The sequence below is a fragment of the Ranitomeya imitator genome, chromosome 6 (assembly GCF_032444005.1).
Source record: "Ranitomeya imitator isolate aRanImi1 chromosome 6, aRanImi1.pri, whole genome shotgun sequence".
Classification (NCBI taxonomy): Eukaryota; Metazoa; Chordata; class Amphibia; order Anura; family Dendrobatidae; genus Ranitomeya; species Ranitomeya imitator.
In genome coordinates, this window is record NC_091287.1 from 9392825 (window position 1) to 9416594 (window position 23770).

A 23770-nucleotide genomic window follows, 5' to 3' on the forward strand; every position below is an offset into this window, starting at 1 on the left:
GCAGCCCGTAATACTGACCGTGCGGAAACTGCGGCGACGGCGGAACTGTGAGAAGGGAGAGCGGCCGGCGGATGAGTGGAGGGAGGGCGAGAAAGATACCGGGGCCCCAATAATGTAGGCAGGGGCCACTAATAATGGAGGGAAGGGGCCACTAATAATATAACACAGGGGCCCCTGATAATATAGGCTGAGGGGCCACTAATAATAGAGGGAAGGGGCCACTAATAATATAACACAGGGGCCCCAATAATGTAGGCAGGGGCCACTAATAATGGAGGGAAGGGGCCACTAATAATATAACACAGGGGCCCCTGATAATATAGGCAGGGGACCTGATCACATAACTGAGGGGCCCCTGATAATATAGGGAAGGGGCCACAAATAATATAACACAGGGGCCCCTGATAATATAACAGAGGGGCCACCAATAATAGAGGAATGGGGCCCCTGGTAATATAACTGCGGGGCCCTTTGTGATCCTAGTCACGTGTGTGGTCGTCATGGTCCCCGGTAATAATCAGACATATAATAGACGGTGAGCCCCTCCCCCACCATGAGCCACGTTGAGCGCGTAGAAGACCCGGATACGTTCAGCTACGATGATTTCTTCCATCAGTACATGGCCGCCAACGCTCCGTGCCTCCTGTCCGCGCAGTTCTCCCGCACGTGGAGCAGCCGCCGCTCCTGGGTCACCGCCGATAACAAACCCAACTGGGATCACCTGCTGCGGGTGTTCGGTACGTCCCGCGGGGCTGAGCCGCCCATAGACAGGAGCAGCCGCCATGTAGCATGGAGACAGGTCCCGGCCTCCGCCATGTAGCATAGAGACAGGTCCCGGCCTCCGCCATGTAGCATGGAGACAGGTCCCGGCCTCCGCCATGTAGCATGGAGACAGGTCCCGGCCTCCACCATGTAGCATGGAGACAGGTCCCGGCCTCCACCATGTAGCATGGAGACAGGTCCCGGCCTCCACCATGTAGCATGGAGACAGGTCCCGGCCTCCACCATGTAGCATGGAGACAGGTCCCGGCCTCCACCATGTAGCATGGAGACAGGTCCCGGCCTCCGCCATGTAGCATGGAGACAGGTCCCGGCCTCCACCATGTAGCATGGAGACAGGTCCCGGCCTCCACCATGTAGCATGGAGACAGGTCCCGGCCTCCGCCATGTAGCATGGAGACAGGTCCCGGCCTCCGCCATGTAGCATGGAGACAGGTCCCGGCCTCCGCCATGTAGCATGGAGACAGGTCCCGGCCTCCACCATGTAGCATGGAGACAGGTCCCGGCCTCCACCATGTAGCATGGAGACAGGTCCCGGCCTCCACCATGTAGCATGGAGACAGGTCCCGGCCTCCGCCATGTAGCATGGAGACAGGTCCCGGCCTCCGCCATGTAGCATGGAGACAGGTCCCGGCCTCCGCCATGTAGCATGGAGACAGGTCCCGGCCTCCACCATGTAGCATGGAGACAGGTCCCGGCCTCCGCCATGTAGCATGGAGACAGGTCCCGGCCTCCGCCATGTAGCATGGAGACAGGTCCCGACCTCCACCATGTAGCATGGAGACAGGTCCCGGCCTCCGCCATGTAGCATGGAGACAGGTCCCGGCCTCCGCCATGTAGCATGGAGACAGGTCCCGGCCTCCGCCATGTAGCATGGAGACAGGTCCCGGCCTCCGCCATGTAGCATGGAGACAGGTCCCGGCCTCCACCATGTAGCATGGAGACAGGTCCCGGCCTCCACCATGTAGCATGGAGACAGGTCCCGGCCTCCGCCATGTAGCATAGAGACAGGTCCCGGCCTCCGCCATGTAGCATGGAGACAGGTCCCGGCCTCCGCCATGTAGCATAGAGACAGGTCCCGGCCTCCGCCATGTAGCATGGAGACAGGTCCCGGCCTCCGCCATGTAGCATGGAGACAGGTCCCGGCCTCCACCATGTAGCATGGAGACAGGTCCCGGCCTCCGCCATGTAGCATGGAGACAGGTCCCGGCCTCCACCATGTAGCATGGAGACAGGTCCCGGCCTCCGCCATGTAGCATGGAGACAGGTCCCGGCCTCCGCCATGTAGCATGGAGACAGGTCCCGGCCTCCGCCATGTAGCATGGAGACAGGTCCCAGCCTCCACCATGTAGCATAGAGACAGGTCCCGGCCTCCACCATGTAGCATGGAGACAGGTCCCGGCCTCCACCATGTAGCATGGAGACAGGTCCCGGCCTCCACCATGTAGCATGGAGACAGGTCCCGGCCTCCACCATGTAGCATGGAGACAGGTCCCGGCCTCCACCATGTAGCATGGAGACAGGTCCCGGCCTCCACCATGTAGCATGGAGACAGGTCCCGGCCTCCACCATGTAGCATGGAGACAGGTCCCGGCCTCCACCATGTAGCATGGAGACAGGTCCCGGCCTCCACCATGTAGCATGGAGACAGGTCCCGGCCTCCACCATGTAGCATGGAGACAGGTCCCGGCCTCCACCATGTAGCATGGAGACAGGTCCCGGCCTCCACCATGTAGCATGGAGACAGGTCCCGGCCTCCACCATGTAGCATGGAGACAGGTCCCGGCCTCCACCATGTAGCATGGAGACAGGTCCCGGCCTCCACCATGTAGCATGGAGACAGGTCCCGGCCTCCACCATGTAGCATGGAGACAGGTCCCGGCCTCCACCATGTCGGCTATCCCGCCGTACACCCTAATGGAGCCTGGCTGGGGATTCTCCATGGGGGGCAGATGTTTCGCTGTATTCGCCTGCACCGTTTCTGCCCATCTGATCGTTCCCCGGGGTATCGCCTCGCACCAGTCATCACATGGGATGATTCCTATATTTCTTATTTCAGGAGACGCCGTCGTTCCAGTAGCAAATTGTGATGTGAAGGAATACAACGCCAATCCTAAGGAGCTCCAGCCCCTCCGAGAATACATCGCCTACTGGAGGGACTATACCGACAGTGGCCAGCGCTCTGCCCTGGGCTGCCGCTACCTGAAGGACTGGCACATGAGGCGGTACGAGGAGGCGACACTGCCCACTACAGATGACATGCTTATTCTTTATCCTCCTCCCCAGGAGTCATGTCTACCCTACTCCTCCCCGGGAGTCGTGTCTGCCCTGCTCCTCCCCGGGAGTCGTGTCTGCCCTGCTCCTCCCCGGGAGTCGTGTCTGCCCTGCTCCTCCCCGGGGGTCGTGTCTGCCCTGCTCCTCCCCGGGGGTCGTGTCTGCCCTGCTCCTCCCCGGGGGTCGTGTCTGCCCTGCTCCTCCCCGGGGGTCGTGTCTGCCCTGCTCCTCCCCGGGGGTCGTGTCTGCCCTGCTCCTCCCCGGGGGTCGTGTCTGCCCTGCTCCTCCCCGGGGGTCGTGTCTGCCCTGCTCCTCCCCGGGGGTCGTGTCTGCCCTGCTCCTCCCCGGGGGTCGTGTCTGCCCTGCTCCTCCCCGGGGGTCGTGTCTGCCCTGCTCCTCCCCGGGGGTCGTGTCTGCCCTGCTCCTCCCCGGGGGTCGTGTCTGCCCTGCTCCTCCCCGGGGGTCGTGTCTGCCCTGCTCCTCCCCGGGGGTCGTGTCTGCCCTGCTCCTCCCCGGGGGTCGTGTCTGCCCTGCTCCTCCCCGGGGGTCGTGTCTGCCCTGCTCCTCCCCGGGGGTCGTGTCTGCCCTGCTCCTCCCCGGGGGTCGTGTCTGCCCTGCTCCTCCCCGGGGGTCGTGTCTGCCCTGCTCCTCCCCGGGGGTCGTGTCTGCCCTGCTCCTCCCCGGGGGTCGTGTCTGCCCTGCTCCTCCCCGGGGGTCGTGTCTGCCCTGCTCCTCCCCGGGGGTCGTGTCTGCCCTGCTCCTCCCCGGGGGTCGTGTCTGCCCTGCTCCTCCCCGGGGGTCGTGTCTGCCCTGCTCCTCCCCGGGGGTCGTGTCTGCCCTGCTCCTCCCCGGGGGTCGTGTCTGCCCTGCTCCTCCCCGGGGGTCGTGTCTGCCCTGCTCCTCCCCGGGGGTCGTGTCTGCCCTGCTCCTCCCCGGGGGTCGTGTCTGCCCTGCTCCTCCCCGGGGGTCGTGTCTGCCCTGCTCCTCCCCGGGGGTCGTGTCTGCCCTGCTCCTCCCCGGGGGTCGTGTCTGCCCTGCTCCTCCCCGGGGGTCGTGTCTGCCCTGCTCCTCCCCGGGGGTCGTGTCTGCCCTGCTCCTCCCCGGGGGTCGTGTCTGCCCTGCTCCTCCCCGGGGGTCGTGTCTGCCCTGCTCCTCCCCGGGGGTCGTGTCTGCCCTGCTCCTCCCCGGGGGTCGTGTCTGCCCTGCTCCTCCCCGGGGGTCGTGTCTGCCCTGCTCCTCCCCGGGGGTCGTGTCTGCCCTGCTCCTCCCCGGGGGTCGTGTCTGCCCTGCTCCTCCCCGGGGGTCGTGTCTGCCCTGCTCCTCCCCGGGGGTCGTGTCTGCCCTGCTCCTCCCCGGGGGTCGTGTCTGCCCTGCTCCTCCCCGGGGGTCGTGTCTGCCCTGCTCCTCCCCGGGGGTCGTGTCTGCCCTGCTCCTCCCCGGGGGTCGTGTCTGCCCTGCTCCTCCCCGGGGGTCGTGTCTGCCCTGCTCCTCCCCGGGGGTCGTGTCTGCCCTGCTCCTCCCCGGGGGTCGTGTCTGCCCTGCTCCTCCCCGGGGGTCGTGTCTGCCCTGCTCCTCCCCGGGGGTCGTGTCTGCCCCGCTCCTCCCCGGGGGTCGTGTCTGCCCCGCTCCTCCCCGGGGGTCGTGTCTGCCCCGCTCCTCCCCGGGGGTCGTGTCTGCCCCGCTCCTCCCCGGGGGTCGTGTCTGCCCCGCTCCTCCCCGGGGGTCGTGTCTGCCCCGCTCCTCCCCGGGGGTCGTGTCTGCCCCGCTCCTCCCCGGGGGTCGTGTCTGCCCCGCTCCTCCCCGGGGGTCGTGTCTGCCCCGCTCCTCCCCGGGGGTCGTGTCTGCCCCGCTCCTCCCCGGGGGTCGTGTCTGCCCCGCTCCTCCCCGGGGGTCGTGTCTGCCCCGCTCCTCCCCGGGGGTCGTGTCTGCCCCGCTCCTCCCCGGGGGTCGTGTCTGCCCCGCTCCTCCCCGGGGGTCGTGTCTGCCCCGCTCCTCCCCGGGGGTCGTGTCTGCCCCGCTCCTCCCCGGGGGTCGTGTCTGCCCCGCTCCTCCCCGGGGGTCGTGTCTGCCCCGCTCCTCCCCGGGGGTCGTGTCTGCCCCGCTCCTCCCCGGGGGTCGTGTCTGCCCCGCTCCTCCCCGGGGGTCGTGTCTGCCCCGCTCCTCCCCGGGGGTCGTGTCTGCCCCGCTCCTCCCCGGGGGTCGTGTCTGCCCCGCTCCTCCCCGGGGGTCGTGTCTGCCCCGCTCCTCCCCGGGGGTCGTGTCTGCCCCGCTCCTCCCCGGGGGTCGTGTCTGCCCCGCTCCTCCCCGGGGGTCGTGTCTGCCCCGCTCCTCCCCGGGGGTCGTGTCTGCCCCGCTCCTCCCCGGGGGTCGTGTCTGCCCCGCTCCTCCCCGGGGGTCGTGTCTGCCCCGCTCCTCCCCGGGGGTCGTGTCTGCCCCGCTCCTCCCCGGGGGTCGTGTCTGCCCCGCTCCTCCCCGGGGGTCGTGTCTGCCCCGCTCCTCCCCGGGGGTCGTGTCTGCCCCGCTCCTCCCCGGGGGTCGTGTCTGCCCCGCTCCTCCCCGGGGGTCGTGTCTGCCCCGCTCCTCCCCGGGGGTCGTGTCTGCCCCGCTCCTCCCCGGGGGTCGTGTCTGCCCCGCTCCTCCCCGGGGGTCGTGTCTGCCCCGCTCCTCCCCGGGGGTCGTGTCTGCCCCGCTCCTCCCCGGGGGTCGTGTCTGCCCCGCTCCTCCCCGGGGGTCGTGTCTGCCCCGCTCCTCCCCGGGGGTCGTGTCTGCCCCGCTCCTCCCCGGGGGTCGTGTCTGCCCCGCTCCTCCCCGGGGGTCGTGTCTGCCCCGCTCCTCCCCGGGGGTCGTGTCTGCCCCGCTCCTCCCCGGGGGTCGTGTCTGCCCCGCTCCTCCCCGGGGGTCGTGTCTGCCCCGCTCCTCCCCGGGGGTCGTGTCTGCCCCGCTCCTCCCCGGGGGTCGTGTCTGCCCCGCTCCTCCCCGGGGGTCGTGTCTGCCCCGCTCCTCCCCGGGGGTCGTGTCTGCCCCGCTCCTCCCCGGGGGTCGTGTCTGCCCCGCTCCTCCCCGGGGGTCGTGTCTGCCCCGCTCCTCCCCGGGGGTCGTGTCTGCCCCGCTCCTCCCCGGGGGTCGTGTCTGCCCCGCTCCTCCCCGGGGGTCGTGTCTGCCCCGCTCCTCCCCGGGGGTCGTGTCTGCCCCGCTCCTCCCCGGGGGTCGTGTCTGCCCCGCTCCTCCCCGGGGGTCGTGTCTGCCCCGCTCCTCCCCGGGGGTCGTGTCTGCCCCGCTCCTCCCCGGGGGTCGTGTCTGCCCCGCTCCTCCCCGGGGGTCGTGTCTGCCCCGCTCCTCCCCGGGGGTCGTGTCTGCCCCGCTCCTCCCCGGGGGTCGTGTCTGCCCCGCTCCTCCCCGGGGGTCGTGTCTGCCCCGCTCCTCCCCGGGGGTCGTGTCTGCCCCGCTCCTCCCCGGGGGTCGTGTCTGCCCCGCTCCTCCCCGGGGGTCGTGTCTGCCCCGCTCCTCCCCGGGGGTCGTGTCTGCCCCGCTCCTCCCCGGGGGTCGTGTCTGCCCCGCTCCTCCCCGGGGGTCGTGTCTGCCCCGCTCCTCCCCGGGGGTCGTGTCTGCCCCGCTCCTCCCCGGGGGTCGTGTCTGCCCCGCTCCTCCCCGGGGGTCGTGTCTGCCCCGCTCCTCCCCGGGGGTCGTGTCTGCCCCGCTCCTCCCCGGGGGTCGTGTCTGCCCCGCTCCTCCCCGGGGGTCGTGTCTGCCCCGCTCCTCCCCGGGGGTCGTGTCTGCCCCGCTCCTCCCCGGGGGTCGTGTCTGCCCCGCTCCTCCCCGGGGGTCGTGTCTGCCCCGCTCCTCCCCGGGGGTCGTGTCTGCCCCGCTCCTCCCCGGGGGTCGTGTCTGCCCCGCTCCTCCCCGGGGGTCGTGTCTGCCCCGCTCCTCCCCGGGGGTCGTGTCTGCCCCGCTCCTCCCCGGGGGTCGTGTCTGCCCCGCTCCTCCCCGGGGGTCGTGTCTGCCCCGCTCCTCCCCGGGGGTCGTGTCTGCCCCGCTCCTCCCCGGGGGTCGTGTCTGCCCCGCTCCTCCCCGGGGGTCGTGTCTGCCCCGCTCCTCCCCGGGGGTCGTGTCTGCCCCGCTCCTCCCCGGGGGTCGTGTCTGCCCCGCTCCTCCCCGGGGGTCGTGTCTGCCCCGCTCCTCCCCGGGGGTCGTGTCTGCCCCGCTCCTCCCCGGGGGTCGTGTCTGCCCCGCTCCTCCCCGGGGGTCGTGTCTGCCCCGCTCCTCCCCGGGGGTCGTGTCTGCCCCGCTCCTCCCCGGGGGTCGTGTCTGCCCCGCTCCTCCCCGGGGGTCGTGTCTGCCCCGCTCCTCCCCGGGGGTCGTGTCTGCCCCGCTCCTCCCCGGGGGTCGTGTCTGCCCCGCTCCTCCCCGGGGGTCGTGTCTGCCCCGCTCCTCCCCGGGGGTCGTGTCTGCCCCGCTCCTCCCCGGGGGTCGTGTCTGCCCCGCTCCTCCCCGGGGGTCGTGTCTGCCCCGCTCCTCCCCGGGGGTCGTGTCTGCCCCGCTCCTCCCCGGGGGTCGTGTCTGCCCCGCTCCTCCCCGGGGGTCGTGTCTGCCCCGCTCCTCCCCGGGGGTCGTGTCTGCCCCGCTCCTCCCCGGGGGTCGTGTCTGCCCCGCTCCTCCCCGGGGGTCGTGTCTGCCCCGCTCCTCCCCGGGGGTCGTGTCTGCCCCGCTCCTCCCCGGGGGTCGTGTCTGCCCCGCTCCTCCCCGGGGGTCGTGTCTGCCCCGCTCCTCCCCGGGGGTCGTGTCTGCCCCGCTCCTCCCCGGGGGTCGTGTCTGCCCCGCTCCTCCCCGGGGGTCGTGTCTGCCCCGCTCCTCCCCGGGGGTCGTGTCTGCCCCGCTCCTCCCCGGGGGTCGTGTCTGCCCCGCTCCTCCCCGGGGGTCGTGTCTGCCCCGCTCCTCCCCGGGGGTCGTGTCTGCCCCGCTCCTCCCCGGGGGTCGTGTCTGCCCCGCTCCTCCCCGGGGGTCGTGTCTGCCCCGCTCCTCCCCGGGGGTCGTGTCTGCCCCGCTCCTCCCCGGGGGTCGTGTCTGCCCCGCTCCTCCCCGGGGGTCGTGTCTGCCCCGCTCCTCCCCGGGGGTCGTGTCTGCCCCGCTCCTCCCCGGGGGTCGTGTCTGCCCCGCTCCTCCCCGGGGGTCGTGTCTGCCCCGCTCCTCCCCGGGGGTCGTGTCTGCCCCGCTCCTCCCCGGGGGTCGTGTCTGCCCCGCTCCTCCCCGGGGGTCGTGTCTGCCCCGCTCCTCCCCGGGGGTCGTGTCTGCCCCGCTCCTCCCCGGGGGTCGTGTCTGCCCCGCTCCTCCCCGGGGGTCGTGTCTGCCCCGCTCCTCCCCGGGGGTCGTGTCTGCCCCGCTCCTCCCCGGGGGTCGTGTCTGCCCCGCTCCTCCCCGGGGGTCGTGTCTGCCCCGCTCCTCCCCGGGGGTCGTGTCTGCCCCGCTCCTCCCCGGGGGTCGTGTCTGCCCCGCTCCTCCCCGGGGGTCGTGTCTGCCCCGCTCCTCCCCGGGGGTCGTGTCTGCCCCGCTCCTCCCCGGGGGTCGTGTCTGCCCCGCTCCTCCCCGGGGGTCGTGTCTGCCCCGCTCCTCCCCGGGGGTCGTGTCTGCCCCGCTCCTCCCCGGGGGTCGTGTCTGCCCCGCTCCTCCCCGGGGGTCGTGTCTGCCCCGCTCCTCCCCGGGGGTCGTGTCTGCCCCGCTCCTCCCCGGGGGTCGTGTCTGCCCCGCTCCTCCCCGGGGGTCGTGTCTGCCCCGCTCCTCCCCGGGGGTCGTGTCTGCCCCGCTCCTCCCCGGGGGTCGTGTCTGCCCCGCTCCTCCCCGGGGGTCGTGTCTGCCCCGCTCCTCCCCGGGGGTCGTGTCTGCCCCGCTCCTCCCCGGGGGTCGTGTCTGCCCCGCTCCTCCCCGGGGGTCGTGTCTGCCCCGCTCCTCCCCGGGGGTCGTGTCTGCCCCGCTCCTCCCCGGGGGTCGTGTCTGCCCCGCTCCTCCCCGGGGGTCGTGTCTGCCCCGCTCCTCCCCGGGGGTCGTGTCTGCCCCGCTCCTCCCCGGGGGTCGTGTCTGCCCCGCTCCTCCCCGGGGGTCGTGTCTGCCCCGCTCCTCCCCGGGGGTCGTGTCTGCCCCGCTCCTCCCCGGGGGTCGTGTCTGCCCCGCTCCTCCCCGGGGGTCGTGTCTGCCCCGCTCCTCCCCGGGGGTCGTGTCTGCCCCGCTCCTCCCCGGGGGTCGTGTCTGCCCCGCTCCTCCCCGGGGGTCGTGTCTGCCCCGCTCCTCCCCGGGGGTCGTGTCTGCCCCGCTCCTCCCCGGGGGTCGTGTCTGCCCCGCTCCTCCCCGGGGGTCGTGTCTGCCCCGCTCCTCCCCGGGGGTCGTGTCTGCCCCGCTCCTCCCCGGGGGTCGTGTCTGCCCCGCTCCTCCCCGGGGGTCGTGTCTGCCCCGCTCCTCCCCGGGGGTCGTGTCTGCCCCGCTCCTCCCCGGGGGTCGTGTCTGCCCCGCTCCTCCCCGGGGGTCGTGTCTGCCCCGCTCCTCCCCGGGGGTCGTGTCTGCCCCGCTCCTCCCCGGGGGTCGTGTCTGCCCCGCTCCTCCCCGGGGGTCGTGTCTGCCCCGCTCCTCCCCGGGGGTCGTGTCTGCCCCGCTCCTCCCCGGGGGTCGTGTCTGCCCCGCTCCTCCCCGGGGGTCGTGTCTGCCCCGCTCCTCCCCGGGGGTCGTGTCTGCCCCGCTCCTCCCCGGGGGTCGTGTCTGCCCCGCTCCTCCCCGGGGGTCGTGTCTGCCCCGCTCCTCCCCGGGGGTCGTGTCTGCCCCGCTCCTCCCCGGGGGTCGTGTCTGCCCCGCTCCTCCCCGGGGGTCGTGTCTGCCCCGCTCCTCCCCGGGGGTCGTGTCTGCCCCGCTCCTCCCCGGGGGTCGTGTCTGCCCCGCTCCTCCCCGGGGGTCGTGTCTGCCCCGCTCCTCCCCGGGGGTCGTGTCTGCCCCGCTCCTCCCCGGGGGTCGTGTCTGCCCCGCTCCTCCCCGGGGGTCGTGTCTGCCCCGCTCCTCCCCGGGGGTCGTGTCTGCCCCGCTCCTCCCCGGGGGTCGTGTCTGCCCCGCTCCTCCCCGGGGGTCGTGTCTGCCCCGCTCCTCCCCGGGGGTCGTGTCTGCCCCGCTCCTCCCCGGGGGTCGTGTCTGCCCCGCTCCTCCCCGGGGGTCGTGTCTGCCCCGCTCCTCCCCGGGGGTCGTGTCTGCCCCGCTCCTCCCCGGGGGTCGTGTCTGCCCCGCTCCTCCCCGGGGGTCGTGTCTGCCCCGCTCCTCCCCGGGGGTCGTGTCTGCCCCGCTCCTCCCCGGGGGTCGTGTCTGCCCCGCTCCTCCCCGGGGGTCGTGTCTGCCCCGCTCCTCCCCGGGGGTCGTGTCTGCCCCGCTCCTCCCCGGGGGTCGTGTCTGCCCCGCTCCTCCCCGGGGGTCGTGTCTGCCCCGCTCCTCCCCGGGGGTCGTGTCTGCCCCGCTCCTCCCCGGGGGTCGTGTCTGCCCCGCTCCTCCCCGGGGGTCGTGTCTGCCCCGCTCCTCCCCGGGGGTCGTGTCTGCCCCGCTCCTCCCCGGGGGTCGTGTCTGCCCCGCTCCTCCCCGGGGGTCGTGTCTGCCCCGCTCCTCCCCGGGGGTCGTGTCTGCCCCGCTCCTCCCCGGGGGTCGTGTCTGCCCCGCTCCTCCCCGGGGGTCGTGTCTGCCCCGCTCCTCCCCGGGGGTCGTGTCTGCCCCGCTCCTCCCCGGGGGTCGTGTCTGCCCCGCTCCTCCCCGGGGGTCGTGTCTGCCCCGCTCCTCCCCGGGGGTCGTGTCTGCCCCGCTCCTCCCCGGGGGTCGTGTCTGCCCCGCTCCTCCCCGGGGGTCGTGTCTGCCCCGCTCCTCCCCGGGGGTCGTGTCTGCCCCGCTCCTCCCCGGGGGTCGTGTCTGCCCCGCTCCTCCCCGGGGGTCGTGTCTGCCCCGCTCCTCCCCGGGGGTCGTGTCTGCCCCGCTCCTCCCCGGGGGTCGTGTCTGCCCCGCTCCTCCCCGGGGGTCGTGTCTGCCCCGCTCCTCCCCGGGGGTCGTGTCTGCCCCGCTCCTCCCCGGGGGTCGTGTCTGCCCCGCTCCTCCCCGGGGGTCGTGTCTGCCCCGCTCCTCCCCGGGGGTCGTGTCTGCCCCGCTCCTCCCCGGGGGTCGTGTCTGCCCCGCTCCTCCCCGGGGGTCGTGTCTGCCCCGCTCCTCCCCGGGGGTCGTGTCTGCCCCGCTCCTCCCCGGGGGTCGTGTCTGCCCTGCTCCTCCCCGGGGGTCGTGTCTGCCCCTGCTCCTCCCCGGGGGTCGTGTCTGCCCTGCTCCTCCCCGGGGGTCGTGTCTGCCCTGCTCCTCCCCGGGGGTCGTGTCTGCCCTGCTCCTCCCCGGGGGTCGTGTCTGCCCTGCTCCTCCCCGGGGGTCGTGTCTGCCCTGCTCCTCCCCGGGGGTCGTGTCTGCCCTGCTCCTCCCCGGGGGTCGTGTCTGCCCTGCTCCTCCCCGGGGGTCGTGTCTGCCCTGCTCCTCCCCGGGGGTCGTGTCTGCCCTGCTCCTCCCCGGGGGTCGTGTCTGCCCTGCTCCTCCCCGGGGGTCGTGTCTGCCCTGCTCCTCCCCGGGGGTCGTGTCTGCCCTGCTCCTCCCCGGGGGTCGTGTCTGCCCTGCTCCTCCCCGGGGGTCGTGTCTGCCCTGCTCCTCCCCGGGGGTCGTGTCTGCCCTGCTCCTCCCCGGGGGTCGTGTCTGCCCTGCTCCTCCCCGGGGGTCGTGTCTGCCCTGCTCCTCCCCGGGGGTCGTGTCTGCCCTGCTCCTCCCCGGGGGTCGTGTCTGCCCTGCTCCTCCCCGGGGGTCGTGTCTGCCCTGCTCCTCCCCGGGGGTCGTGTCTGCCCTGCTCCTCCCCGGGGGTCGTGTCTGCCCTGCTCCTCCCCGGGGGTCGTGTCTGCCCTGCTCCTCCCCGGGGGTCGTGTCTGCCCTGCTCCTCCCCGGGGGTCGTGTCTGCCCTGCTCCTCCCCGGGGGTCGTGTCTGCCCTGCTCCTCCCCGGGGGTCGTGTCTGCCCTGCTCCTCCCCGGGGGTCGTGTCTGCCCTGCTCCTCCCCGGGGGTCGTGTCTGCCCTGCTCCTCCCCGGGGGTCGTGTCTGCCCTGCTCCTCCCCGGGGGTCGTGTCTGCCCTGCTCCTCCCCGGGGGTCGTGTCTGCCCTGCTCCTCCCCGGGGGTCGTGTCTGCCCTGCTCCTCCCCGGGGGTCGTGTCTGCCCTGCTCCTCCCCGGGGGTCGTGTCTGCCCTGCTCCTCCCCGGGGGTCGTGTCTGCCCTGCTCCTCCCCGGGGGTCGTGTCTGCCCTGCTCCTCCCCGGGGGTCGTGTCTGCCCTGCTCCTCCCCGGGGGTCGTGTCTGCCCTGCTCCTCCCCGGGGGTCGTGTCTGCCCTGCTCCTCCCCGGGGGTCGTGTCTGCCCTGCTCCTCCCCGGGGGTCGTGTCTGCCCTGCTCCTCCCCGGGGGTCGTGTCTGCCCTGCTCCTCCCCGGGGGTCGTGTCTGCCCTGCTCCTCCCCGGGGGTCGTGTCTGCCCTGCTCCTCCCCGGGGGTCGTGTCTGCCCTGCTCCTCCCCGGGGGTCGTGTCTGCCCTGCTCCTCCCCGGGGGTCGTGTCTGCCCTGCTCCTCCCCGGGGGTCGTGTCTGCCCTGCTCCTCCCCGGGGGTCGTGTCTGCCCTGCTCCTCCCCGGGGGTCGTGTCTGCCCTGCTCCTCCCCGGGGGTCGTGTCTGCCCTGCTCCTCCCCGGGGGTCGTGTCTGCCCTGCTCCTCCCCGGGGGTCGTGTCTGCCCTGCTCCTCCCCGGGGGTCGTGTCTGCCCTGCTCCTCCCCGGGGGTCGTGTCTGCCCTGCTCCTCCCCGGGGGTCGTGTCTGCCCTGCTCCTCCCCGGGGGTCGTGTCTGCCCTGCTCCTCCCCGGGGGTCGTGTCTGCCCTGCTCCTCCCCGGGGGTCGTGTCTGCCCTGCTCCTCCCCGGGGGTCGTGTCTGCCCTGCTCCTCCCCGGGGGTCGTGTCTGCCCTGCTCCTCCCCGGGGGTCGTGTCTGCCCTGCTCCTCCCCGGGGGTCGTGTCTGCCCTGCTCCTCCCCGGGGGTCGTGTCTGCCCTGCTCCTCCCCGGGGGTCGTGTCTGCCCTGCTCCTCCCCGGGGGTCGTGTCTGCCCTGCTCCTCCCCGGGGGTCGTGTCTGCCCTGCTCCTCCCCGGGGGTCGTGTCTGCCCTGCTCCTCCCCGGGGGTCGTGTCTGCCCTGCTCCTCCCCGGGGGTCGTGTCTGCCCTGCTCCTCCCCGGGGGTCGTGTCTGCCCTGCTCCTCCCCGGGGGTCGTGTCTGCCCTGCTCCTCCCCGGGGGTCGTGTCTGCCCTGCTCCTCCCCGGGGGTCGTGTCTGCCCTGCTCCTCCCCGGGGGTCGTGTCTGCCCTGCTCCTCCCCGGGGGTCGTGTCTGCCCTGCTCCTCCCCGGGGGTCGTGTCTGCCCTGCTCCTCCCCGGGGGTCGTGTCTGCCCTGCTCCTCCCCGGGGGTCGTGTCTGCCCTGCTCCTCCCCGGGGGTCGTGTCTGCCCTGCTCCTCCCCGGGGGTCGTGTCTGCCCTGCTCCTCCCCGGGGGTCGTGTCTGCCCTGCTCCTCCCCGGGGGTCGTGTCTGCCCTGCTCCTCCCCGGGGGTCGTGTCTGCCCTGCTCCTCCCCGGGGGTCGTGTCTGCCCTGCTCCTCCCCGGGGGTCGTGTCTGCCCTGCTCCTCCCCGGGGGTCGTGTCTGCCCTGCTCCTCCCCGGGGGTCGTGTCTGCCCTGCTCCTCCCCGGGGGTCGTGTCTGCCCTGCTCCTCCCCGGGGGTCGTGTCTGCCCTGCTCCTCCCCGGGGGTCGTGTCTGCCCTGCTCCTCCCCGGGGGTCGTGTCTGCCCTGCTCCTCCCCGGGGGTCGTGTCTGCCCTGCTCCTCCCCGGGGGTCGTGTCTGCCCTGCTCCTCCCCGGGGGTCGTGTCTGCCCTGCTCCTCCCCGGGGGTCGTGTCTGCCCTGCTCCTCCCCGGGGGTCGTGTCTGCCCTGCTCCTCCCCGGGGGTCGTGTCTGCCCTGCTCCTCCCCGGGGGTCGTGTCTGCCCTGCTCCTCCCCGGGGGTCGTGTCTGCCCTGCTCCTCCCCGGGGGTCGTGTCTGCCCTGCTCCTCCCCGGGGGTCGTGTCTGCCCTGCTCCTCCCCGGGGGTCGTGTCTGCCCTGCTCCTCCCCGGGGGTCGTGTCTGCCCTGCTCCTCCCCGGGGGTCGTGTCTGCCCTGCTCCTCCCCGGGGGTCGTGTCTGCCCTGCTCCTCCCCGGGGGTCGTGTCTGCCCTGCTCCTCCCCGGGGGTCGTGTCTGCCCTGCTCCTCCCCGGGGGTCGTGTCTGCCCTGCTCCTCCCCGGGGGTCGTGTCTGCCCTGCTCCTCCCCGGGGGTCGTGTCTGCCCTGCTCCTCCCCGGGGGTCGTGTCTGCCCTGCTCCTCCCCGGGGGTCGTGTCTGCCCTGCTCCTCCCCGGGGGTCGTGTCTGCCCTGCTCCTCCCCGGGGGTCGTGTCTGCCCTGCTCCTCCCCGGGGGTCGTGTCTGCCCTGCTCCTCCCCGGGGGTCGTGTCTGCCCTGCTCCTCCCCGGGGGTCGTGTCTGCCCTGCTCCTCCCCGGGGGTCGTGTCTGCCCTGCTCCTCCCCGGGGGTCGTGTCTGCCCTGCTCCTCCCCGGGGGTCGTGTCTGCCCTGCTCCTCCCCGGGGGTCGTGTCTGCCCTGCTCCTCCCCGGGGGTCGTGTCTGCCCTGCTCCTCCCCGGGGGTCGTGTCTGCCCTGCTCCTCCCCGGGGGTCGTGTCTGCCCTGCTCCTCCCCGGGGGTCGTGTCTGCCCTGCTCCTCCCCGGGGGTCGTGTCTGCCCTGCTCCTCCCCGGGGGTCGTGTCTGCCCTGCTCCTCCCCGGGGGTCGTGTCTGCCCTGCTCCTCCCCGGGGGTCGTGTCTGCCCTGCTCCTCCCCGGGGGTCGTGTCTGCCCTGCTCCTCCCCGGGGGTCGTGTCTGCCCTGCTCCTCCCCGGGGGTCGTGTCTCCCTCTCCCTCTCCCCAGATCTGTCCATTTCTCCTCCCCCAGTGTCCTCAGTGTGTGATCCCTGTTTCTCTCTGCAGGGCGTTCCCGGATCAGGACGTGTATGAGACGCCACTTTACTTCTCCTCTGATTGGTTGAATGAATACTGGGACGCCATCGGTGTGGATGATTACCGCTTTGTGTACATGGGCCCCGCCGGCTCCTGGTATGTACGGCAGCAGTGTGTATGTACGTCCATCATTCTGCCATCAGCAGCAGAGGTGAGGTGCACAATAATTATTCTGTTCTATTAATGACAGAAAAAAGCTTCTGTAGTCACCTCATTATCATATTCCTCTCATCTATATATATAATTGTCTAAGGGTTTTTCCGTCTGTCTGTCTGTCCTGGAAATCCTGCGTCTCTGGTCGAGGCCGCCAGGCCTCGACCAATCAGCAACGGGCACCTCGACGATGATGTCATAAAGGACGTAGAAATCCCACGTTTCTGATTCAGTGACGGGCACAGTATCGACGTAGATGTCATAATGGTTGCCATGGCGACGATGATGTCATAAAGGTCGCCTCGACCAATCAGCGACGGGCACAGTCTGCCGCGAATTCTGGAATCATTTTTGTCCATATACTACAGGGACATGCATATTCTAGAATACCCGATGCGTTAGAATCGGGCCACAATCTAGTTAGAATATAATCTCCATCTCATTATAATATCCAACTCATTATTATATAATATCCACCTCATTATCATATCCACCTCATTGTAATATCCCAGTTTTTTCTCCACATGTTCAATGACGTTAGCTCAGTGGTGTCGGTGATGTTTACTCAGTGACATTAGCTCTGCGGTGTTGGTGACGTTAGCTCTGTGGTGTTTGCTCAGCGGTGTCGGTGACATTTGCTCGACGGTGACATTTTCTTGGCAGTGACGATGACGTTGGCTCGGTGGTGTTTGCTCAGCGGTGCCGGTGACATGTGCTCGGCGGTAACATTAGCTCAGCAGTGACGTTGGCTCGGTGATGTTTACTCAGTGACGTTTGCTCGGCGGTGATGGTGACGTTGGCTCGGTGGTGTTTGCTCGCCGGTGCCGGTGATGTTTGCTCAGTGACGTTTGCTCGGCGGTGACGTTAGCTCAGCAGTGACGGTGACGTTGGCTCGATGGTGTGTGCTCGGCGGTGACGTTGGCTCGATGGTGTGTGCTCGGCGGTGACGTTGGCTCGGTGGTGTTTGCTCAGCGGTGCCGGTGACATGTGCTCGGCGGTAACATTAGCTCAGCAGTGACGTTGGCTCGGTGATGTTTACTCAGTGACGTTGGCTCGGTGGTGTTTGCTCGCCGGTGCCGGTGATGTTTGCTCAGTGACGTTTGCTCGGCGGTGACGTTAGCTCAGCAGTGACGGTGACGTTGGCTCGATGGTGTGTGCTCGGCGGTGACGTTGGCTCGATGGTGTGTGCTCGGCGGTGACGTTGGCTCGGTGGTGTTTGCTCGGCGGTGCCGGTGATGTTTATTCAGTGACGTTTGCTCAGCGGTAACGTTAGCTCGGTGGTGCCGGTGAGTTTGGCTTTTTCCCTTTTATTTTTTTGCATGCTTCCTCTTTTATCGTTCTTGTATCTGGACTATAACGCTCTTGCAGGAGAATATCCGGCTCGTGCATTTTGCCGTCGGTCTCCTCCTGACCGCTCTGCTCTGTTCTCGCTGGTCGGGGTCAGCTGCAGCCTCCGCTCCAGATCTCCAGTCACTTGTGCACAGTCAGGGCAATGAGCGGACGTGAGGAGGAGAGGACCCAGCCCTGGAAAACGTGGCAGCGTTATACACCTGCTGAGCGTGACAAAGAGCAAACACTGCGGCTCATGCCGCCGTGTAATGACTACAATGACATGCTGACGCCTGCCGCTGTCTTCCTGCCACTGTCCTGCCGCTGTCTTCCTGCCACTGTCCTGCCGCTGTCTTCCTGCCTCTGTCTTCCTGCCTCTCTCTTCCTGCCGCTGTCCGCCTGCCGCTGTCCTCCTGCTGCTGTTTTCCTGACGCTGTCTTCCTGACACTGTCCGCCTGCCGCTGTCCTCCTGCCTCTGTCTTTCTGCCGCTGTCTTCCTGCCGCTGTCCTCCTGCCTCTGTCTTTCTGCCGCTGTCTTCCTGCCGCTGTCCTCCTGCCTCTGTCTTTCTGCCGCTGTCTTCCTGCCACTGTCCTGCCGCTGTATTCCTGCCTCTGTCCTGCCGCTGTCTTCCTGCCACTGTCCTGCCGCTGTCTTCCTGCCTCTGTCTTCCTGCCTCTGTCTTCCTGCCGCTGTCCTCCTGCTGCTGTTTTCCTGACGCTGTCTTCCTGACACTGTCCGCCTGCCGCTGTCCTCCTGCCTCTGTCTTTCTGCCGCTGTCTTCCTGCCGCTGTCCTCCTGCCTCTGTCTTTCTGCCGCTGTCTTCCTGCCGCTGTCCTCCTGCCTCTGTCTTTCTGCCGCTGTCTTCCTGCCGCTGTGCATACTGACAGTCCACGCACTCACACACAATTGGACGACAGCTCACTGTGCAGACGCCACTGGGAAACTCCACGTAGTGTCACCATGGGTATGAAGATGACATGGTGGGACCGGCATTGCTATCGGGGGCACTACACTAAACACGGTCTCCCTAGGCTGCGGGAGAGAAGCGTTCCTCTGGTGCTACTGTGTGTTTGGCCATGGCGCATCCAAGGATTGCTGTGCGCGCTGCTGCATCACACCTCAAGGCAGGTGCATGGCGGCACACTGCGGCGGCCTAGGATGCTGTGAGAATCAAGTCATAATCCAGTTTGGCCTCTTTTTTAATTCGCCTGTCACGGTGCTGTCCTGCAGTAAAGGATCACAGCAGCTGACAAGCCGGACACAGCTGTCACCCGCATGCACGTCGCTGTGCTGAGCGCTCACTGCAGCAGATGTCGTACAGTGGAGCAGAGCCTTCCCCTGACTGATTTATGCAGACATGTCGCCCTCCAGCAATGTTTACCATGTGAGGAAGGCGAAGATGCGACTGCTGCCATTTCTGCCGGACGACCATTACTGTGGTGATCGATTGAAAGACCCCCTTCCCCCTCCACATTATAATAATCCCTTTCCTATAATGTCACACTGACAGGACTCCGTTCCACGCTGACGTCTTCCGATCCTACAGTTGGTCAGCGAATATATGTGGTCGTAAGAAGTGGCTGCTCTTCCCACCTGGCCATGAGGAACATCTGCGTGATTGCAGCGGGCGCCTTCCATACGATGTGACCGTACCTTTGCTCCACGACGTCTGCCCCCCATTCCTGGAGGTCATACAGGAGGCCGGGGAGATCATCTTTGTGCCCAGCGGTTGGCACCATCAGGTGTACAATTTGGTGAGAGGCTGCGCCACATTCCCCTCCGCCTGTACTTGGGTTATGGGTTTATTTAGTGTAATGAAAGGTCCACAGTTCTCGAAAGGATTTGAGAGCTGAGAGAGGCGGGAGGACCCCTGGGTAACGAGGTGGGAGGACCTCCGGGAGACGAGGTGGGTAGACCCCTGGGTAACGAGGTGGGTGGACCCCCTGGTAACGAGGTGGCTAGACCCCTGGGTAACAAGGTGGGTGGACCCCCCGGGTAACGAGGTGGGTGGATCCCCGGTGACAAGGTGGGAGGACCTCCGGGAGACGAGGTGGGTGGACCCCCGGTGGCGAGGTGGGAGGACTTCCGGGAGACGAGGTGGGTGGACCCCTGGGTAACGAGGTGGGTGGACCCCTGGTGACGAGGTGGGAGGACTTCCGGGAGACGAAGTGGGTGGATCCCCGGTGACGAGGTCACAGCCCTATAAGAGCGTATATGGTGAAGGGATTAAAACCTGGAGACAGTTCTGACATCAGGAATTGTGAATCTGATCTTCCAGGAGGACACCATCTCCATCAACCATAACTGGGTGAACGGGTGTAACGTCTCGGTCATGTGGGGCTTCCTGCAGGCAGAGCTGAGCGATGTGAAGAGCGAGATCAGTGAGTGGAAGGAGACGATGGACGACTGGGAGCAGCACTGTCAGGTGACAGAACGTTAATCATCTCAGATCACTGTAACGCCAACCCTCCTTTCGTAATACGTAGCCCTATCCCCCGGTGGTGCCGAGCCCCGTCTCCATTTACCCTGTGGTGCCAAGCCCCATTCATGCTTTCCGTGTGGCGCCGAGTCCTATCCCAGTTATCGTGTCTGCCGAGCCCTATCTCTGTTCTACCTGTGGTGCCATGCCACGTCATGGTTTCTTGGGTGGTACTGAGCCCTATCCCGTTTCCTGGGTGGTGCAGACCACCGTTACTGTTGTCTGGTGGTGCAGAGTCCCATCATTGTTTCCCAGGTAGCATCGAGCCACGTCCCTGTTCTCCTGGGTGGTGCCGATCCCCGTCACTGTCCTCCCGGGCGGTGCCGATCTCCGTTTCTGTTCTCCCTGGCGGTGCCGATCCCCGTCCCTGTTCTTCTGGGCGGTGTCGAGCCTCATCCCTGTTCTCCCAGCTGGTGCCGATCTCCGTCCCTGTTCTCCCGGGCGGTGCCGAGCCCCGTCCCTGTTCTCCCGGGCGGTGCCGATCTCCGTTTCTGTTCTCCCTGGCGGTGCCGATCCCCGTCCCTGTTCTTCTGGGCGGTGCCGTGCCTCGTCTCTGTTTTCCTAGCTGGTGCGGATCTCCGTCCCTGTTCTCCCGGGCAGTGCCGAGCCTCGTCCCTGTTTTCCTAGCTGGTGCTGAGCCCCATCCCTGTTCCTAGCTGGTGCCGAGCCCCGTCCCTGTGATTTTCTTGCTGTGGGAATCATTTGTACTTGTGATATTTTGCACAGGTCATGCTGAAATCCTGCGCTGGGATTGATTATAAAGAGTTTTTCACCTTCCTGAGGATCATCGCTGAGCACAGGATTCAGGTCTTGCGGGATGGACATGAGACTAACGTCCTGCAGCGCCCCCACGTGATGGCCCCGGGGCTCCGACACGTACAGTTTGATCTCAGGAAGATTGCTGATACTCTGGTTTTATTAATGGACAACCAAGATTTCCGGAATCTGGACACAGAAACATTACATCCCTGCCCCGAAGATTTACTGACGGAGCTGGAGAGAGCGCTGCAATGAGGGGAGCACAGAGGATGAAAATGTGAGAAACGCTTAGACCGCGAGCGTGGTCGTACTGCATCGTGGGCGCTATGGTGTGTGCTGCGAGCAGAAATCCCAGCAGAGAATGCGCTGTACAGACACTGAACCAGCAGGGGCAGCGAGGACACGTAAGATCTTATAACCTGAACAGGCGAGCAGAATTGTGAGTGCAGCTCTGGGAGTGACGGGAAAAAGTGACACAAAATATTTCTTCAGTTCCTCCCTCAGGGACAGAACGTGTCCTGCTGTGTTTCTGTAAACCAATAAACAGCTTTAACTTAAAAAAAAACAAAACAAGTTTTGGGTGTCTACGCCCAGGAATATCACCCAGGGTGCCTCTGTTCCCCATAAGGACCACGAGTCAGGAACAGTTCACACCTCCGAGAATAGAAAATAACCTGCTGATCCCCCCAGGTATAGAAACATCAGCCCTGGTCACCCAGGAAAACACTGTAACATTTGGATTGTGTCTTCAGGGTGTCCAAAACGCGCGTCGGGCCACAAGGGATGACCTGGTCTCAGCCATTGTACAGAAGGGAGCGACCCCCTCGCTGATCCCTGCAGCACTTCCTGAAAGGCCAGCCGTAACGTGCTCCAGTCACCAGGGGTGGCGCCATATGCCGTAAAGGAAATAATGGGGAGCCGAACTGGAAACCCTGTCAAAAGAAAGAAAAAAGAAATGGTGACTACAGCAACGTAGCATGGGGGCCTTCTACAAAGCTAACAGCCACTATCTTGACCCCTCCATAGGAAGCTGCAATCCACGGGTCTGCCTGCCCCCATTGTCACCCCCTCAGAGACCTTACTAACTGTCCCCATTGTCACCCCCAGGGACCTTACTCACTGCCCCCATTGTCACCCCCCAGGGACCTTACTCACTGCCCCCATTGTCACCCCCCAGAGACCCACACTCCCTGCCCCCATTGTCACCCCCCAGGGACCTTACTCCCTGTCCCCATTGTCACTCCCCAGGAACCCACACTCCCTGTCCCCATTGTCACCCCCCCAGGGACCCACACACACTCCCTGACCCCAATGTCACCCCCCAGGGACCACACTCCCTGCCCCCTTTGTCACCCCCTCCCAGTGACCACACACACTCCCTGCCCCCATTGTCACCCCCCAGGGACCTTACTCCCTGTCCCCATTGTCACTCCCCAGGAACCCACACTCCCTGTCCCCATTGTCACCCCCCCAGGGACCCACACACACTCCCTGACCCCATTGTCACCCCCCAGGGACCTTACTCACTGCCCCCATTGTCACCCCCCAGGGACCTTACTCACTGCCCCCATTGTCACCCCCCAGAGACCCACACTCCCTGCCCCCATTGTCACCCCCCAGGGACCTTACTCCCTGTCCCCATTGTCACTCCCCAGGAACCCACACTCCCTGTCCCCATTGTCACCCCCCCAGGGACCCACACACACTCCCTGACCCCATTGTCACCCCCCAGGGACCACACTCCCTGCCCCCTTTGTCACCCCCTCCCAGTGACCACACACACTCCCTGCCCCCATTGTCACTCTCCCCCCCCCCCCCCAGGACCCACACACACTCCCTGCCCTCATTCCCACACACACTCCCTGCCCTCATTGTCACCCCCAGGAATTCACACAGGTCCTGCGAGTTCACGGCCAAATGAACTTACTTCGCCTATGTGATGTTGGCGCTCGCACTGACGTCAGAAAGGTGAAGTGTGTTCATTGTCCGTGAAGGCCCAGGACCCATCAGACGGCCCCGCGAGCAGGAGAACTTTCTCACGCCCTCAGACAGGTAATAGCAGTTCACAGGGAGACACCGAGCACACGGAGCTCAGTGTCTGCTGGATGACAGGCTGCATGGACGCATCATGTCACATTATAACAAACATGTAGAAAAGCCGCGGAGACACCATCACATGTTTCTCAACGCAAGCAATAAGTAGCCAGGTCTTTCACCGGGAAGGAACAGCATCCAAAAAGGAAAACCACCTATGCCAAAACATGGTATCCATCCACAGAAAGCTGTTTCGGGGTATTTGCCCCACATCCGTGTGGAGTAGGAAACTGGCTATTAGGAGCAGTGCCTGGTGAAAGACCTGGCTATTTATTGCTTGCGTTGAGAAACACGTGATGGTGTCTCCGCGTTGTTGGATGTTTTGATATCCCCGAGGTCATTCATCCTTATGTTTATAGACATTATAACAAACATAGCGTCTTGAGACCTTTGGGGTTTATGGTCCTGTTACCTTACTGGGGGGATGCCTTTAGTGACGAGCTGCTGTCACAATATGGTAAGAAATATCATATAAGTAGTTTCTCTTGTTAGCAGGCTGCGGGCTAAAATAGCCTCCCTTCCCTTGCACTCAGCCAAGAGCTTTCCTTTCCAAGGGATGGGGGAAGAAGAGTTTATTACCTCTAGCTCGGAGAGCAAAGGTATTTACGACCGGCATTCCTGCAGTGGAAAGTGACCGGCTAGAACTGGATTCTAAGTCTCTAGAATCCATGGAAGTTCTTTGTTTTGTTTTTGTAAGATATTACGCAAACCGTTTATGTTAAGAACACGAATATATATATTCTTAATCTCCCTCGGTGGATCTACCCATCACTCTAAACACGGGCTTCTAACTCCATCTGGTAAAGAAGTAGGGATTCCTCTGTAAATATGTATCCCAGATAGGACATATTTGATCTCATTAGAATGCCCACATTAATCCGAGATGAATGCTGGGTTTGTTATGACTGACATGTTTTGTAGCGGAGTTATAGAAATTAGATAAAGGTTAGGGAAAAATTAGTTAACTGAAGAGGTAGGAGGGACGAGGTGATCCAACCCCTTTCTGGGATGTTACAGGCTGCAGCTATAACTGTCTGCCCAGATCCCAGCAGGTTTTTCTTGTCTTTTTCCTGGAGAGCCCTGAGCACGTCCCATGAACTGGGACGTATGGAAGCTCCACTAGCCTGGGTGCCTGCAATGCTCTGAGAACATGTGAGTGTTATCTTTTCTCCTGTAATCCCTTTATGTTATAATTACCTTGTACATAATTGCAATTGTCTCATTTGTAACATCATTTGTAAAATATTTTGATAAAACACTGCCTGAAACTTTTGATGGGGTATATTATTTAATACTAGTTCGTTCTCCTGTTCTAAACCGTACCCTAAGTCTCCTGAAGGGAATTACGCTCCTGTTGTGTTGGGTTAGCTTCGGACCCGTTTAATCGAAGCTGGTGGCAGTGATACCGTGTGCAGACTTTTGGGTGATGTTGTAGCGACTGCGGCGTTGATAATTATTGTTCCTGCCTGAGTGGTAGTAGTTTATCGCGTCGCTGCAGCGTGCCCAATAGCCAGTACATAGCAGGCAGCCTGTCTGGCGACTAATTACCCAGGGTGCAGTACCTAACCTGACCTGAGAGTAAGGGGGGGGCGCTAGAGAGCTGCAAGTGTTAAGTGGAACTGTAAGTGGGATAAACATAAATCCCTACAGTTCGTGGTATATTGAAGAGCAGTGGGATACCTAAAATAAGCCCCTGCTGTAAACTAAGAGGTCAATAGCCTTGTGTGTGTTTTTTAGCCCAAATTGGTGGCCCAATGT

At 66.4% G+C, this 23770-nt stretch overlaps 1 protein-coding gene across 1 annotated transcript; it reads left to right on the plus strand.

The window, feature by feature from the left end:
- The first annotated feature begins 23 nt into the window (after positions 1 to 23).
- Positions 24 to 20855, plus strand: JMJD4 (jumonji domain containing 4). The gene is made up of 6 exons (XM_069729119.1): positions 24 to 737; positions 2840 to 3005; positions 15168 to 15293; positions 18191 to 18434; positions 18959 to 19105; positions 19886 to 20855. The coding sequence occupies exons 1-6, from the start codon at positions 554 to 556 to the stop codon at positions 20171 to 20173; spliced, it is 1155 nt and encodes a 384-aa protein (XP_069585220.1). The 5' UTR covers positions 24 to 553; the 3' UTR covers positions 20174 to 20855.
- The last annotated feature ends 2915 nt before the right edge of the window (positions 20856 to 23770 follow it).